The sequence below is a fragment of the Mastigoproctus giganteus genome, chromosome 2, assembly GCF_048544385.1.
Source record: "Mastigoproctus giganteus isolate SK-2022 chromosome 2, ASM4854438v1, whole genome shotgun sequence".
NCBI classification, from domain to species: domain Eukaryota; kingdom Metazoa; phylum Arthropoda; class Arachnida; order Uropygi; family Thelyphonidae; genus Mastigoproctus; species Mastigoproctus giganteus.
The window spans coordinates 193,632,774-193,651,629 of NC_143576.1; the positions used below are offsets into that span (position 1 = coordinate 193,632,774).

General features: G+C 38.3%; 1 protein-coding gene across 2 annotated transcripts in view; it reads left to right on the forward strand.

The window, feature by feature from the left end:
* The first annotated feature begins 870 nt into the window (after nt 1-870).
* Nucleotides 871-18,856, forward strand: part of zetaCOP (COPI coat complex subunit zeta) — a 137,248-nt gene continuing 119,262 nt past the window's right edge. The window contains exons 1-2 of one of the 2 annotated variants that reach the window (XM_090368872.1): nt 871-1,099; nt 18,071-18,115. In XM_090368872.1, coding sequence (XP_090224998.1) covers nt 1,082-1,099; nt 18,071-18,115 — 63 coding nt within the window. In that variant the 5' untranslated portion in view covers nt 871-1,081. The remainder of the gene's footprint in view (nt 1,100-18,070; nt 18,116-18,856) is intronic. The other variant, XM_090368873.1, reaches the window with a different exon arrangement.

An 18,856-nucleotide genomic window follows, 5' to 3' on the forward strand; every position in this document is an offset into this window, starting at 1 on the left:
AGTATGAGCCCCTTTTCACTACCTGGCTGAGTTAGTCGGTCTTCAGGCGTACATAGCTAGGTTTTTTCCCTGAAAAAGAACTGCGGTTTTTCGTCCAGAAAAGAAGGCAAATCGAGTAGAGAACACACACATGGTGCCAGGTGGGCAGGAGCAGCAGTGCGTAGCACACGCTTCTTGTATTAGACTGGGATTCGAGCCCGTGACCACCAAATACGGAGGATGCGGAAAGGTCAGGGAGTGACCACCGCATATCCCCGGAGCAATATGGCCTTACTTGCTAATGCTTCTAAAAAACAAACAACAACAGAACACACAATTTGCAGACACGATGCACATCGGTAGTTGAAAGGAACTTTTCAGGTAACCCTAATATAATAGTTTAGTTTTTTTTTTTTTTTTTTTTTTAGATTTTAATTCAGAGGGGTTGCATTCGAAATCTCTCACAGAAGGGGTTAGAATTTGTTGCTTCGTTTCTGTTGTTTAATTAAAATAAACATTTTTACCTTAATAAAGGATCTATTCAAACCTTAAAAAAACTTGTACTTGAAATGTTTTAATTAATGATTTAAAATAATAAAAATTATATGTAAGCAAATAAAAAAGAGAAGTGCACAACTTGGGAAACGATATATTGTATAAATTTAAATCAAGCAGTAGGAGGAATGTAGTTTTTAGTGACGAAATTTGACAATTTAAAGGTTTTGAAAATTTACGACAATAAATTAACATAAATACAGTATTTAAAAAATCTGAAAAGGTTGAACTTATTTGTTATACCCCAGAAAAAGGTACATACGTCTAGAAATATTAGAGTTTGTGGGAAATTAGACAACACTTGGCATCTTCGATGGAGAACAGTTTTTGCCAATTCACATGTCAAAAATGCCACATGTACTAATCCACGTTTTCACTGATCCATAGTGAGAAAGTTGCTGTCATAGAATACTACTCTGTGGTTGCAGTGTGGCTTGGTCACGTGATTCCGGTTACGGACCTATTCCTTACGCTCTTTGTAAACTACGTACTAGCTGAAAATTGGTATATATTATTTGTTAATTTTGATATTTGTTCTGCAATTAATATGGAGTCGGCACTAATGGTAAGTAATTATTATTATGAACTTTGCTACACATTTGTTCCAGTAAGGAGCCAAGTGCAGGGCTATAGCAATGCATGTTGTTTGTTTTTTAAGATTTAGCCAGAGGTGGGCCTGAGCCGCTTTGGAAAACACGATCATTGTTGACTTGAGAATTACTTCATTGAGGATGACTCGGAAACGGAGTTCGGTTGGCGATTTTTTTTTTTTTTTTTTTTCGGTTGGCGATAGAATTTGTTGTTTGTATGTTGTTGATAACCTACAAAAAAAAAAAAAAAAAAACAACACCAACACGGAGTGATTATGTGGCACACAGGAAAATAAAAGTCAAAAGCATTTTTAATCCTCGACGATGGAAGTGGGACACAGATCTGATTTGGGATGGTGGTACTGAAACTTCTTTCCTGATAGGGGCTCACTACTCTGTACCTGGATTTGAATCATTGCCATTACAGTCCACGTTATTAATTAATTAATTAATACCACCATTTTTGAGCTTATCCAAGAATGTGAAAAAAGATAGCTGCCATATTTTGTTTATGCAGTACTGTAGTAGCAAATGATGCAAGTACGCATGCATCTGAAGCATCGGCAAAAAATAAAATAAATAATAATAATTCTTATTTAATTATTTAGATTATCCACTTCCATGTCAGAGGAAATTTTGTTCCAACAATAAGTTACTATGGCTAATAGCAGATTTCTGCTCATATAACTTGCAACCATATTTATACCTCCTTATAGTAATGTAGTAACAGTAATAGTAGAGGCATGCGATGCAAGGAAACAAGCTTATGTAGCATCAGCCAAGAAAAAAAAAAAAAACATTTCATACATCTATTCCCTCTAAATGTTTGTGGAGTTTTTCCTTGAATTTATTTAAGCTATCAATTTCTACAGTAACAGATCGAAGTTTGCTAAAAGGCAATCAACTACCTGTGGCTAAAGGCAAATCAAATTTCCGCACATCTATTCTATAACTGTCTTTCCTCAATTTGAATTTGTGCCCCCTCAGGTTCATAATCTGATCGAGAGGAAGAATCCCATCAGAATTCTGCATGCTCAACCCATTGAAGGCCTTATACACTCAGTCAGATCACCTTGGAGGTGCCTAGTCTCCAGATGCTACAGTTTGCAGTACTTAAGCCCTCTCATAGTAAGACCACCCCTTCGTTCCCTTCACCAATCTTGCTGCCCTTCTCTGTACATCTCTGTAAAGTAAAGCGCAGCCATTATCAACCCACTGCAGGGTGGAAGCCTCCTCAACAATTCATGCTGAGGGAAATGGACCATAATCTGCCACGCTGGTCCAGTGCGGGTTGGCAGATCGACCGTATTCAGCAGTCAGGGGCTTGAACCCCGGTCTACTCAAAGAGCGTGTGCTACTGCACTCTCGCTCCTGCCCACTCGGCTACGGAGGCCTCTACATCTCTGTATGCAACTCTATATCTTTCCTAAAGTGAGGTCTCCAGACCTGTTTGCAGTACTCAAGGCATGGCCTAAACATTGCTTATACAAAGTGATAATGACTTCCTTTTCCCTTCTAGCAAATTTATTGTATATCATTGACAATATCCCATGACTTGCTCTGGCAGCCTGTCTGCACTGTTCTGAAAATTTATATCTGATTGCACAACAATTACTTCCAAGACTTTTTCATTTTCTACCATCCTAAGTGTAGTACCACATGGTTGGTATGTTTCTCTGGAGTTACTTTTACCAGGGGCTTACATCTAGTGAGTATGGGCTTGGCACACCCAGGGTCCTGAACTGAATATCATCATTCTTCTCTTTCTTGGCGATTCCCTTCTGCTACTGATTCTTGTTCTCTCTCTCTCCCCCTCTCACAGGGTAATTCAGAATTTTTTTTTTGTTTTTTTTTGGCTGGTGCAGAATAAGCCTCAGGCTTCCTTGCACCATATGGCTAATAATAATAATAATATGCAGTACTTTGCATATTAAACTTCAGTTGCCACTTCTCAGCCATTTGCATAACTTCTAGATCCTGTTGCAGTAGCACACTGCCATTATTATCATTAACAACCCTGCCAACCTTTGTATTATCTGCAAACTTTGTCATTAAGCCTGATATACTTTCATCAATATCATTGATAAATATACAAAACAACAGTGGGCCCAACAACGAACCCTGGGGGACTCGACTAATAACATTAGTCCATGAAGAGCAGCATCCATTGATTATCACTCTGTCTTCTCCCACTCAACCACCCTTTTATCCATTGTAGCAACTTGTCTTTAATACCATACTGCCCCAATTTGTACAGTAGTCTTCCATGTGCAAAAGTGTTAAAAGCTTTCTTGAAATCCAAGTATATGATATCAGAATTATTTTTTGCATCCAGTTCCTTTTTAACCACATCAAATTTGTGAGACAGGACTTTCCCATTACAAACCCATGCTGTGTCTGAATTATTACTGCAGCCTCGTCTTGATGATCCTGCAATGCGTCTTTAACCAGTGACTCCATTATTTTTCCCAGAATAGAAGTTAAACTAACTGGTCTGTAATTACTTGTGTCATCCTTAGATCCCACTTTGTGAATTGGGTTACATTTGCACATCTCTTTTTTTTTTTTTTTTTTACTTTTTGCACATCTCCAGTCTGTGGAGATGTGCAAATGTAACCCCAATTCACAAAGTGGGATCTAAGTGGGATCTTCTCCTGAGTCCAAGGATGCTCTCATAATTATAGCTAAGGATTTGCTTACTTCCTTTGCCACCTTTAATATAACTGGATAGAGCCCATCCATACTGGGTGCCTTTCTTATGTTTAAATTCAACAATTTCTTCTCCATTTTGCTCTCAGTATTACAGAATCATTAAGCACCCTGTTACAGTTTGATAATCTTCTGGCATTCTCTTCCCTTAATAACACCTCATGTGTGGATGTAGAGGCAAAATACTCATTCAGATTATCAGCTATCTGAGGAGGATCATCAATAGTTGAACCATCTACACTGGTGTTCAAAGAAAGTGCATAACCTAGGAATTTCACAAATCTAGCCCTTTTTCACAATGGTATGTTACATTAATGACAAGCATCACAAATGGAAATATAAACAAAAGATATTTATTAATAGTTAAGGCAAAGCTAAGTAATATTTCACAGGTGCTCTCAAAATACACCTCTATCAGGTGATCTGATAGAGGTGTATAAAGCCTTGAATGATTTGAGCATGCTCAATGCCGATTGGATTCTTTCTCTTGCTCAGAATAGTAGTAGTAGTAGTAGTGGCATGTGATGCAAGAAAGCAAGTGTATGAGCTTATGCAGCATCAGCCAAAAAAAAAAAAAAAATCACACCATTCCCTCCAAATGCCTGTCCAGTTCCTCCTTAAATTTATTCAACCTATCAACTTCCACAACGACAGATGGAAGTTTGTTCCAGCAATTAACCACCCGCTGGCTAAAGGCAAATTTCTGCACATCTATTCTACCTCTGTCCTTTCTTAATTTGAATTTATGCCCCTTTAGGTTCGTAATCTGAACAAGTGGAAGGATCCCATCAGAATTCAGCGTGCTCAACCCATTCAAGGCCTTATACACCTCAATCAGATCACCGTGCAGGTGCCTAGTCTCCAGCCACTGCAATTTGCAGAACTTAAGCCTCTCTTGGTAAGAGGATCCCTTCATTCCCCTCGCCAATCTTGTTGCCCTTCTCTGTACACGCTCAAGTAAATCTACATCTTTCCTAAAATGAGGCCTCCAGACCTGTATGCAGTACTCAAGGCATGGCCTGACCATTGCCTTATACAGAGGGACAATCACCTCCTTTTCCCAGCTAGCAAAATTCCAATATATCATCGACAAAACCTCATGACCTGCCCTGGCAGCCTGTCTGCATTGCTCAGAAAACTTCATGTCTGACTACTCAATTACTCCCAGATCTTTTTCATTTTCTACCACCTTAAGTGTAGTACCACACAGTTGGTACGTTTCTCTGGGGTTACTTCTACCCATATGCAGTACTTTGCATTTGTCAAGGTTAAATTTCAGTTGCCACTTCTTAGCCTATCTGCCCAAATTATCTAGATCCTGTTGCAGTAGCACACTGCCATTACTATCATTAACAACCCTGCCAACCTTTGTATCATCTGCAAACTTCGACATTAAGCTTGATATACCTTCATCAATATCATTGATAAATATACAAAACAACAGTGCACTCAATGCCAAATCCTGTGGGACTCCACTAATAACATTAGTCCACAAAGAGCAGCACCCATTGATTACCACCCTCTGTCTTCTCCCACTTAACCATCCTTTTATCCATTGTAGCAACTTACCCTTAATACCATTCTGCTCCAATTTGTACAATAGTCTTCCATGCGCAACAGTGTCAAAAGCTTACCTGAAATCCAAATATATGATATCAAAATTATTTTTTGCATCCAGTTCCTTTGTAACCACATCATAATATCCTATCAAATTTGTCAGACAAGACTTTCCCTTAACAAACCCATGCTGTGTCTGAATTATTGCTGCAGTCTTGTCTAGATGATCCTTCAATGCATCTTTAACCAGTGACTCCATTATTTTTCCCGGAAGTTAAACTAACTGGTCTGTAATTACTTGTCACCCTTCGATCCCCCTTTGTGAATTGGAGATACATTTGCACATCTCCAGTCCGTGGGAATCTCCCCTGAGTCCAAGGATGCTCTCATAATTATGGCTAAGGGTTTGCTTATTTTGTTTGCCGCCTCCTTTAATATAACTGGATAGATCCCATCCGCCCCAGGTGTTTTTCTTATGTTTAACTTCAACAATTTCTCCTCCACTTTGCCCTCAGTTATTACAAAATCATTAAGTACCCTGGTACAATTTGATAACCTTCTGGCATTTTCAAATCTTAATAATTCCTCATGTGTGAATGTAGATGGAAAATACTCATTCAGTTTGTTTGCTATCTGAGCAGGATCATCAACAGTCGAACCATCGATGTCAAGTGGACCAATCAGATTCATCCCCTTCCTTTTAGAGTTAATTTGTAAAATAATAAGAGGAGTTTACCTCAATATAGTATGTAGAACACTTCCAAAGCGTTCTACGTACTATATTGAGGTAAACTCCTCTTATTATTTTACAAATATTATTATCAACGTTGAACGTATTGAGTATTACAGCTCTGATTCATACTATCTAATTCATTTTTGAGTTTATATATGTAAAGAAATCCTTGCTGTTTTTCTTAGCATGTTTTGCCAAGGATTTCTCGTAATCTGGCTTCGCCTGCCTAACCTCCTTTGTGACCTGATTACAGACTATCTTATATCTGCCATAGGCTTCTGAGTCGCTTGATAATTTATATGCATCCCATGCATTTTTCTTCTCTCTTACGAGTCTCATTAGTTCATTAGATAACCATTCAGGCCTAAACCTTGAACAGTATTTCTTAATAGGTATGAAACTTTTAGTAGCATCCACGATTAATTCCTTGAATGCTTCCCACTTAGAATTTACTGTTGGTAACATCGTCAGTTGATCCCACTGTACAGAATTTAAAAACTTTCTGATACCACTGTACTCACCTTTATGGAAGCAAAAACCCTTTCCTCTACCCCTGATGGTAATTAAATCTTTAAGTAAATCCCACATCAGTAGACTGTGATCACTGCCACCTAGTGGTTCCTTTATCTGCAAATTCTTAATACACAAATGATCACTGCTGATAACCAGATCAAGAGTATTACTGTCTGTGGTTGCCACTCAAACATGCTGCTGCAGAAAACAATCATCCAATAAATCCACAAAAGTCTGACTAGTGTGTTGTGAGTGACCAACCCACAAGTTCCAGTCAATATCTGGGAAGTTAAAATCCCCCATTGTAAGACATTCTGATTTACTAACCCACTCTATTTCTCTGTACAATTGTTCATTGTACTCATTCGAGTCATTAGGCCTATAACAGACTCCTACTCTTATTTTTGCTTTCGCATTGCTTATGTCACACCAAACTGACTCAACAGTGCACACTGTTCAACTATATCAACTGGGTGCACTTCTTTTGATTTTATGTTTTTCTTAATTAACAGCATAACACCTCCTCCCTTTCTATCCTGTCTGTCGTTTCTGTACACATTGTACTCCCCAAATTCCACTTCTGCATTCCTTATACCTGTGTGACACCACGTCTCTGCTATCCCAACAATATCCACCTTTGATATCTTGACCAACACTTCAAATTCATCAAATTTATTTACTATACTTCTAGCATTGGTATACATGCAAGCATGCAAGAATAATCACCTGAGAGGGCATAAATTCAGATTGAGGAAAGACAGATGTAGGATAGATGTGTGGAAATTTGCCTTTAGCCAGCGTGTAGTTGGTTGGTGGAACAGACTTACATCCCTTGTTGTGGAATTTGATAGTCTAAATAAATTTAAGGCTCAGCTGGACAGGTATTTCGAATGAATGGAGGGGTGAAGTGGAAGTGTTTTTTTTTTTTCTTTTTTTTTGGCTGATGCTGCATAAGCTTGCTTTCTTGCATCATATGCCTCTACTAATGCTAAATATTCCAAAATGAGCATTTGCAACCTTTATAGAACAGTTTTGGTAAACATGACAATTATGGCTGAAATGTTATCAGAAGCCCTCAATTTGCTTCAGTTTATCATTTTAAATGGAAAACAAAATGAAAAGTTCACCAGGTGCAATCTAATATTTAGTTTTTTTTTTTTTTTTTATGTGAACCCCCAAACACGAGAGGTATTAGAACCTATAGTACTTAGTACCGTGCTTGGGTTGGAGGTGGAGAAGACGAAAGAAGATATTTGTTGACATTGGACTTGAACTTCTGTAGATTGTAAATTTCAGGAAATACGTATGAAGGAAGGTTGTTCCAGAAAATGGCAGTTGAATGAATAAATGAGGAAGATGAAAAGTTGGTTCTGTGGGTTTGAAGTTGGACAGTAAATGGATGTTGGCTGGTGGCGGCACGTGTTCGGACTGTTTTGAAAGAGAGAGAGTGGGAATTATAGAAGCCAATTCAGAAGAACAGTGCCCATGGAAGTACCTGTAGAAGAGGTATTCAGCAGAAACAGTACGTCTATGAGAAAGCGAGTGGAGAAACTCTGTTAGAGATGAATCATTAATTAACCTAACTGCCCTCTTCTGAATGGAATCAAGAAGCCTGAGAGAGGTTTTGGGGATCACCACCCCAGATGTGGGAACAATATTCCATGGCAGGGCAGATTTGCGATTTATACAGAGTTAGCAGCTGTTTGGAAGAAAAGTAACGCCGAGAGCGAAAGAGAAAACCAAGTTTTTTAGATGCAGAGGAAGCAATATTTGTAATGTGCTTGTGCCAAGAGAGATTAGAAGTCAGGGTAATCCCCAAAAGAGATATATCATTTTGCCTAGAAATCGGAGTGTCACTAAAGATAAGCATAGGAGCAGAAGAATCCTTTTTGCGAGATATAAGACAAGACTAAGTTTTAGAAGGATTGAAATCAACTAAGTTGTCTTTGCCCCACTGGACAATTACCTGAAGATCGGCATTTAAGGAATTGGTAGCAGATTTTCGAGAAGTTGAAGCTGATTGAGCAGGACAAGGTTTCTCAAAATGGAAAGTGGAATGCAATGTGCTATCATCGACAAAACTATGGATAGGATTTCCAGTCAATGGAAGAAGGTCATTAATATACAAGAGGAAAAGAGGGGGGGAAAGAACTGAACCTTGGGGGACACCGGCATTAGTGGAGAAGTTAGAAGACAGAGAGCCATCTACCATCACCCTCAGTGAGCGATCAGAGAGAAAACTGGATAACCAATTACTAAAAACAGTTGGCAAACCATAAGATGGAAGCTTGTTTAGAAGATCTTTATGCCAAACACGATCAAAAGCCTTTGAGATGTCAAGAGCAACTACTTGTGTTTCACTGAACCTTTCCATTGAATTAGTCCATAAATGAGTAACATAAGCCAGAATATCACCAGTGGATCGACACTGACGGAATCCATACTGGATCGTTGATCAGATGGAAGGTTTCTAGGTAGTTTAAGAGTTGGTGATTAATTGATTTCTCCATTACTTTAGAAAGAGTAGAAGTAATTGCAATGGGACGATAATGGGATGGGAGGGATTTGTCACCCTTTTTAGGAACTGGCTGGATATGAGCAAATTTCCAAGCAGAAGGAAAAACACCTTTGGAATAAGAAAGTGAAAATAGGCGGCAAAGAATAGGAGTAAGTTCAGGAGCACAGGAGTTGAACTGCCTCTGCCCCTGTTGACAGCAACACACCATCCAGGCATTGACAAGATCAATTTCTGAAGATAATCAACTGATAGTTCGTTTTTTCAAACACCAATTATGGCTTCCTAAAAATTCACAAAGGGTCTTTGGTTTTTTTCTGGCATCAGCAGATTCTGCACGATGCCAAAGTTCTCTATAGGATTGAGGTCCGCCTGGGCTGTTTCCTGGCCAGCTATCAGTTGTAATGGACCGTTCTCCAACCATTTTTTCAACTGTAACAAATGTAAACACATTACTGTCGAACCTCTAATGCAGAAATGAAGCTAAAGTAACTACAGAAGTGCTTACTTACACTTTTCACCCGATGACGAGCAGTGTCGTCCTGAAAGATGCAGTTACTTGGCAGGTTGAAATGGTCTCTAATGGTTGGCAGTAATTTGCCTTCCAATATAGGAATACCTCGTATAGCGTGGTTAATTCATGCCAAAAAAATACCGAGGTATGCAAAACCGTGCTGATCGAAGTATTATTAGTATGTATTTTAATGTAATGCATTCCAACAATTTGATTATATGGGTGGAGTTGCAAAAATGTATAGGTGTTTGTTTACTATAAATTGATGCACACGAAGTTCTTGCAAAAAAAAAAAAAAAATGAAAATGATAAAAATGAAAAATACTAGTAAGTACAGTAGAATAGATTTTTATTGCAGTATGTACATACCAAGAGAATATAAGTGAAGTATGTACTGTATTTTTTAAAAATAACCGATCAGCTTAGTTTGCACAGTTTTTTTCTTCTTTTTATCTGCATACATCTCTTTATAACATCGAATGTCATTTTGCAACGCCTGCCTTACTTTCATACCTCGCTCGATGTTTGGATCTAGAAGAACACTCAGTGCCATTACATTTCTTCTTTCCACTCATATTTGCGTATAAAGGTGTAACGTTTTTAAAAAATAATCTTTAATAAAAATACACAGCGAAAAATATTTGTACAGCTTACGCACAATCAACAACCTCACTGCTCGGAATCTAGCGTTTACTAATGTATGAATGCTAGTAGAGTCCGTATATAATGGTAGTTTCGACAACAGTCAGAATGGCCTTGAATCCATAACGCATTGGCCTACGTGCTGGCATTATAATACATACATACATATCAAATGTATTGGTGCGTAACGCAGTTAATTTTTTTTCAATTTGTAAACCTTGCTATAGCGAAACCCGCGCAGTTCGAAACCGCTCTATGCGAGGTATTCCTGTATACCCAGGTATGCATTAGCATTTACGGAACCTTTTATAAACTGCAGGTGATATGCACCCCCATATCATTTGGCTGGTGGAGAATTTCACTGTAGACACCATACAGTCTGGATGGTATTCTTCACCACGTCTACGGTGAATCATTTATCTCCCATCAGAGCCATGCAGGTTGAATTTCTTCTCATCCAAGAAAATAACTGACTTCCACTGCTCGGGAGTCCATTTGACACGCTCCTTACACCAAATTGATTGGGCCTTTTTCATTTTTTGTGAGGAGGGGCTTCTTCTTAGTACAATGGGCTGCAAGTCCATTTGAAGAGGCGTCTTCTGACTGTTACTGCAGTTGCTACCACTCCTGTATGTTCTTCTCATTCTCTTTTCAGCTCAGACGAAGAAGCTTTTCTGTTTTTTAAGGTATAAGCACTTCAAAATACAGTCCTGTTTTGGTTACTCGTTTGCATCCGGTTCCTTTTTTTCCTATAAGCAGAACCAGTATTCTTGAGTTTGGAAAGAAATCTACTCACTGTCGACTGATTAAAAGACACTCTATAAGCAATATGACGGGAAAAACATCCTTCCTCATGTAAAGCAACAATAGCACTCTTTCTTCGTAGTGTCAATTGCAAGTAATTCACCCTTCTGGCACAATCAAGGAATGACTGCAACTCTTTCAGAGCGTGCTTATATAGCTGAAAGTAACAGGTGATGCAATATTACGTCATTACCTACACGTGCCAATCTTATCTTATGCAATCTGTAAGAAATATTGCCATATACTTACGTTATTCGGATGACAATTGCAATTTTAAAGGGTGATGCACTTTCTTTGAACACCAGCGTGTGTTAAGTGGACCAATCTGATTCTCATCCCCTTCTTTCTAACATTTACACAGGGTGATTCAGGAGGAATAGTAAATATTTTGGGAGGTTATAATATCAGTTATTCTGAGTAAAAAAGTTCACATAAACATATATCCAATTCTCAATGGATATGAGATATGGCTATTTGAAACTGACGCACACAGCTCCCTGAATCTGATGTGACCAAGAAGCACTAGACTTATGCTGCACCAGCCAAAAAAAAATTCCAAAGAGAGAGAGAGAGAGAGAGAGAGAGAGAGAGAGCGCATATTTATTCTCATACACATGCAAATGAACAAAATATGGATGAAATAGAACACATTCTTCAGTCGGTAGAAGGTAGTCCTACTAGCATATGAAGAATTTCTATGTGTATCGGTGTTCCACAGACAAGAGTGTGGCGAACATTATTTGAGCATGGCATTTATCCATTTCACAGCGGCTGCAACACCTTCCACCAGAAGTCAATGCCCAGCGATTGGAATTTTGTCGGTGGGTAAATGCTAATCGCCGATTAATTCCATTAATACTGTTCAGCGATGGAGCTACTTTCATCTGTGACTTTATCAACAACACTCGTAACTCTCATGGGTGGTCAGACAAATCCTCATGCTACTGTAGAAACAAATTTTCAAATCACTTCTCTGTAAATGTGTGGTGTGGTATTATTGACAATCAGTTAATTGGGCCTATTGTGTTACTAAATTGTCTTATAGGGCACATTTACCTAGAATTTCTGCAAAATGAACTTCCACTACTATTGGAGAATGTTCCCTTGGCTACAAGGATTGGTATGTACTTTCAGCATGTTGGAGCTCCTGCACATTATACATGTCTGGTGATACAATATCTAAATTGAACTTTCCCTGAATAGTGGTGGTGGTCCCGTTCATTGGCCACTAAGGTCTTCAGACCTCTCCGTTAGATTTTTGTTTGTGGGAATGGATGAAAAGTGCAGTATACGGAGAAAGGGTGAATATAAGAGACAAATTGCTCGCTCACATTTTGGATACTGTTTCCCTCATAAAGGAACACCAAGATGACCTCAGAAGAACAACGCATCATATTACCACAAGAGTTGCAAAGTGCATAGAGGTTGTCCATATCCATTGAGAATTGGACACGTTTATATGAATTTTTTTACTCAGAATAATCAGTACTATAACCTCCCAAAATATTACTATTCCTCCTGAATCACCTTGTATAACTAAAGAAGTTCTTGATGTTTTTCTCAGCGTCCTTTGCTAAAAAATTCTCATAATTTGCCTTTGCTTACCTGACTTCCTTTGTGACATGATTACAGACTAGCTTATATCTACTGGCGTCTGTGTCGCCTGATAATTTATATGCATCCCATGCATTTTTCTTCTCTACTGCGAGTCTCATTAGTTCATCTGACATCCATTTAGGCCTAAACCTTGGACCATATTTCTTAATCGGTATGAAAAGCCTAGTAGTTTCCACGATTACTTCTTTGAATGCTTCCCATTTAGAATTTGCTGTTGGTAACATCATCGGTTGGTCCCACTGTAGAGGATTTAAGAACTGTATGGGACCACTGTAGCCACCTTTATGAAAGCAAAAACCCTTCCCTTTATCCCTGATGGTAGTTAACATCTTTAAGTAAATCGCACATCAGTACACTGTTATCACTACCACCTAGTGACAATGCACGAATAATCTTCTTAATGCACTAATAATCACTGTTGATAACCAGATCAAGAGCATTACTCTCTTTGGTTGCCTCTTTAATGTGTTGCTGCAGAAAACAATCACCCAGTAAATCCACAAAAGTTTTGCTGGTGGGCAATTGACTAACCCACAAGTTCCAGTCAATATTTGGGAAGTTAAAATCCCCCATTATAAGAAAATCTGATTTACTGGCCCACTCTATTTCTCTGTACAGTTGTTTGTTGTACTCGTCAGTCATTAGGCCTATAAGACACTCTTACTCTCATTTTTGCTTTACCAGTGCTTATGTCACACGAAACTGACTGAACATTGCAATGACCATCTATGTCAACTGGATGCACTTCCTGAGATTTTGTTTCTTAACTAACAGCATAACACCTCCTCGCTTCCTACTCTGCCTATCCTTCCTTACACTTTGTACTCCTCAAATTCCAATTCTGCACTGCTCAACACTATCTGCATTTGATGTCTTGACCAGTACTTCAAATTTATTTACTATACTCATAGCATTGGTGTTCATGCAAGTATACATGCACCTATTCTTAATCTTAGTTACAATAACACAGCCCATGTATTTATTTGTTCCATGATGACCTCCACCAGTCCATGAAAACCCCAGCACCCTGCCCTTCATTCTAATAGAAACAGTGCAAGAATCACCTGCGACTGTGGCTGCTGTTAATCTTTTAGTCTAGAATCCCCCCCCAAGATAACAGTTTACTGACCCACCTGACACTGCCTTAATAGCATCAGCAAATATTCTTGCATCCGTTTTATTTAAGTGTGTGTCCCATCCTTGTTAAAGCAGTCTCTTCTGCTAACAAGCACATACCACACTGAGAAAAATACTATCCCATGAGCCTTACACAATCTCTCCAGGGCTGAATTAATTGACAAAGCTCTCATGTACTCCCTCCTATCATGTCTGGGCAGAATTGCAGACACTTTCAATTTTAACCCTAACTCAACTTTTTTTTCAACATTGATATGTACTTGTTAAGTAAGTCTGCATATCCTCTACTCTTAATGTCATTAGTGCCATTATGTACAAGAATATCACCTTTTGTGCCCCTAAAAAATGATATCTGCTCTACATCTTCAACTTTTGCACCTGGCAGACCACTCTGTGCACCTAACACACACAAATACATCCTCCTTGCATGTTGCCTCCATGTGCTACTGGATACCTATATTTTCATAGAATCATTATATGCATGTGTGTGAGCAGGAATCAAGTGGGGATGCCATGTAGTTTAATAGTCTACACATGCCGACCGGACTAGCCGGGTGAGTAAAGTGCCTGCCTGGCAACCCAAAGGTCGTGGGTTCGAATCCCGCCTCGGGCTTGGATCAGAGTAGAAAATTCAAAAACCTTGGGAGGTGCAATATGGCCACAGAAGCTGATGCACCAACAACAAACACACAAAAAAAAAAAAAAAAAGTTTACACATCTTAAAAATTAAAACAATATTAAAAACAGAAAGATTATTCTCATTTTTAGCTTACCTAATTAATAAACAGTACTAAATGTTTATTAATTAGTACTAGTTACTAGCCCATTATATAATTATCTAAAATTTGTTTTCAGCCATAATTTATAAGAAACAGAATTATAAATATTTTGTTGAAAGACTTTTTGTTGTATACTATTAGAATAGTTATAGGTTTTATTAATTCCAACATGTATTTTATGATGTATTCATTGATCATTACAATATACATTAAAATATCTGTCTACAAAGTTCCTTTACTTTCAAATGGTATTGAAAATGGTATTCAAATCTAATATTTATTATTAGATATTTATTCTAATTTAATATTTATTATTGTTATTATTCTTATTAATAATTAGTAAATTTTAAAATTTTAAAATGGTCAAAGTGTCCGAGGCAGATCTTTAACAAGATCTGCCTCGGACACTTTGTCAGTGGGTACTATGGCTCATACAGAAATTGTTGTTGGCGCCTCCGTAGCCAGGTGGGAAGGAGCAGCAGTGCGTAGCACACGCTTCTTGATTAGACCGGGGTTCGAGCCTGTCACCACCAAATACGGAGGATGCGGAAAGGTCAGGGAATGACCACCGCATATCCCGGAGCAATATGGCCTTAGTTGCTAATGCTCCTAAAAACCAAATAACAAACAGAAATTGTTGATGGCGATTTCTGGGTGAGTCATGATTTTATCCTTTGCAGAACCTGTGGCATGTATTCCAAGGTTGACCTAGTGGTAATCCTAGCTTACTTGGAGATTCTTTTCTTTGTCACCGTTGTAAGGAGTGTACCGATCTTAAGTTACAATTTGATGCATTGCTAGAACAATTTGAGTCACTGAAAAAGCGGGTGCTTTCCCTCGAGAATAATGTAACTGGGAGCTTGTCAGGGACCCAAGACTCTAGCAACCTATCAAGTGATGCACTCCCGATTGGGGCCCCAGAACAGAATAACCAAGTGCAAACTATTCTGGTTCAAAAGGACTTAGTTTTATTAAAAGACTCCATTGTCAGGGAAACGGGGAATATTTTTTGCAATAAGGATAGGTGGACTAGAACCAAGGTATGTCTGCTGGGAGCAACTATTAATGATGTCACCAACAGACTGTCAGATTTTAAAGGGATAAAGAGAATATTATTATTCATGTAGGGGCTAATGACATTAAGCATACATGATCTGACGATTTGTTAGACAAATACAGGACCATGCTGAAGAAATGCCGCAAGTTAGGTCACAATGTCTTTGTGTCTACAATTCTGCCCAGGCACGATAGGAGGGATTATATGCTGAAAGCCTTGTGGATTAACTCAAAGTGTGAAGGACTGCAAGGCTTTTACGGGGAAATTTCTGTCAGCTTGGTCCGCCCTTAATTACGACTGCTTAAGATGCTACGTAGCCTCTCTTAATTGGGTAGATATCTCACAGAGAGCAGATACAATTGAATTATGGTATACCTTTAAAACATTAATCACAGAAGCTTTGAATGAGTAAATACCATTAAAAAATATTTGTGGAAGATTCCAAGTTGGATGAATAACGAAGTTGCCAGATTACTTGAGCAGAAAAAGACGGCTCCAGCTGAAGATACCCCAGCTGAAGTTGCAGATGAACTCAACAGTTACTTTGCATTAATATTTACAGAAGAAAAACCCTTTACGTCAATGAGAAATTATGGGAGTGAAGTTGAAAAAATTGTAATTAATGATGTTAAAATTTCACTTGTTTATTTAATGAAAAAACTTTTTATTTTTTGGGAGGCGGCAACCTCCCAAAAAATGCATTGAACCACTGAGGCTAATTATGAGAGCATCACTGGACTTAGGAATGATTCCATTGGATTAGAAAAGTGCCAATGTATCCAATACATAAGGGTGGTTTGGAGAGTGAAGTGGGAAATTACCGGCCGGTTAATCTAACTACAGTAGTAGGGAAAATTATGGAGACAATGATCAAGGGTGGAATTCAGGATCATTTAGATAGAAATGGAATTCTGCAGGATACTCAGCATGGGTTTTGTAAAGGGAAAATCATGTTTAACTAATCTGATTAGCTATTTTGACAGGGTTACTCAGGAGCTGGACTTAAGGAATAATTTCGATATTGTTTATTTGGATTTTAACAAAACATTTTATTCAGTCCCACGTGAGCTGTTACTTTATAAGCTGGAACAGGTTGGAATCGCAGGGAAAATCCTTAGATGGATAGCTGGATGGCTTCAGGGCAGAAGGCAGGGGGGGTATGATATTTGGTTGATGCAAGAAGTGGTGTTCCCCAAGGATCGGTATTAGGACCACTGTTGTTTATAATTTTCATAAATGACATCGATGCCATAAATGACATCGATGAAGGGATAGAGATAGAGGGTGTGATGTCTAAATTTGCAGATAATGTAAAGATTGGTAGAGTAGTTAATGATTGCAGCCAAGCAGAGCTTCTTCAGAATGACCTTGATAGACTTCAGGGATGGTCAGAAAAATGGCAGCTGTGCTTTAATCCAGCAAAGTGTAAGGTATTGCACCTGGGAAACAGTAATCCCAAAATAACTTATACACTTGGCAGAGTTGAACTAAAGTTTGTAGTGGAAGAAAGGACCTTGGTATTATGATATGGTCAGACATAAAGTTCTCTGAGCATTGTAGACTGGTTGCAAGGAAGACCCATGGGTTCCTATTGATGATTTATCTAACAATTGCTGATAGAGATAAGGATGTAATAATCCCATTATATAAGGCTATTGTTAGATCACACTTGGAATACTGTGTTCAAGTATGGAGACCGCACCTAAAGAAAGACATTGTACTTCTTGAAAGGGTCCAAAGAGGGATAACTTGCCTGGTGAGATTGGCAAAAGGGCATCCATATAAGGAAAGACTTCGAATATGTGGGGTCGCACAGCTTGGAAACTAGCCACCTTAGAGGAGACTTGATAGAGGTGTTCAGAGCTCTGAGAGGCATAAGTAAAATGAATGAGAACTAAATTTTCACAGTTATAAATGATTCTAGAACTAGGAGCCATAATTTCAAGTTAGGGGGGGGGGCGGTGGAGATGTTTAGACTGGATTGCAGGAAATTTAATTTTAGCCAGCGAGTTATAAGCTACTGGAATAAGTTACCTACTTGGATGGTAGAGGCTGACAGATTGGGGAAATTCAAAGGTCAGCTGGATAATTACTTACGGGAGGAGAGAAACGCATAGGTTGCCCATTTCCTTTTCTCTTATTAATTATTATTATTTTTAAAAATTTTCTTCTTATTGCTATTTTTTAAATTTTCTTCTTATTATTATTATATTTTTATTCTTATTATTTTACTTTATTTATTTTTTGTTATTGTATTTTATATTTTGTTGTTATTATTATTTTTTTTTGGCTGGTGCAGCAAGGAAGCCATAGGCCTCCTTGCACCATGTGGTTATTGTAAATACTAATACTAATACTAATTTTAACAGGGCCATCAGTACAGAAATCACAAGTGTATAATAAAAGTAGCACAAGTAAGTTTTCAGGCTTAAATGTGAAACATACACTTTTATTCACTATGCATTTTTTTTTCTTAATTATATCTGTTCCTGTCAATAGTTAATATGCATTAGCATTAGTAGTGGCAAATGATTCAAGAAAGCAAGCATATACAGTATCAGCCAAAAAAATTTCCCATTTCACCTATCCATTCTCTCCAATAGTTTGTCTAGTTCTTCCTTGAATTTAGTTAAGCTGTCTACTTCCACAACAACAGATGGAAGTTTTTGTTCCAGCAAACAGCCACCCACTGGCTAAAGGCAAACTTCCGTACATCTATTCTGCAACTGTCCTTCCTCAATTTGAATTTGTGCCCCTCTCATGTGTGTAGTCTGAGCAAGATGAAGAATCCCATCAGCATTGAGCTTGCTCAATCCATTCAAAGCCTTAAATACCTCAATCAGATCACCTCATAGTCTCCAGATGCTGCAGTTTGCAAAACTTAAGCCTTTCTTGGTAAGAGCACCCCTTCATTTCCCTCACAAATCTCATTCGCCTTCTCTGTCGTTCCAGCAGCCCTACACCCTTCCAAAAATGAGACCCAAGACCTGTGTGTAGTACTCAAGCTCGGGTCTCACCGTTATCTTATAAAATGGGATAATAACCTCCTAACAGAATTCCTATATATCATTAACAAAACCCAATGAACTGTCCTGGTGACTTGTCTGCACTGCTCAGAGAACTTCATATCTGACTGCACAATTAACCCTAGGTCT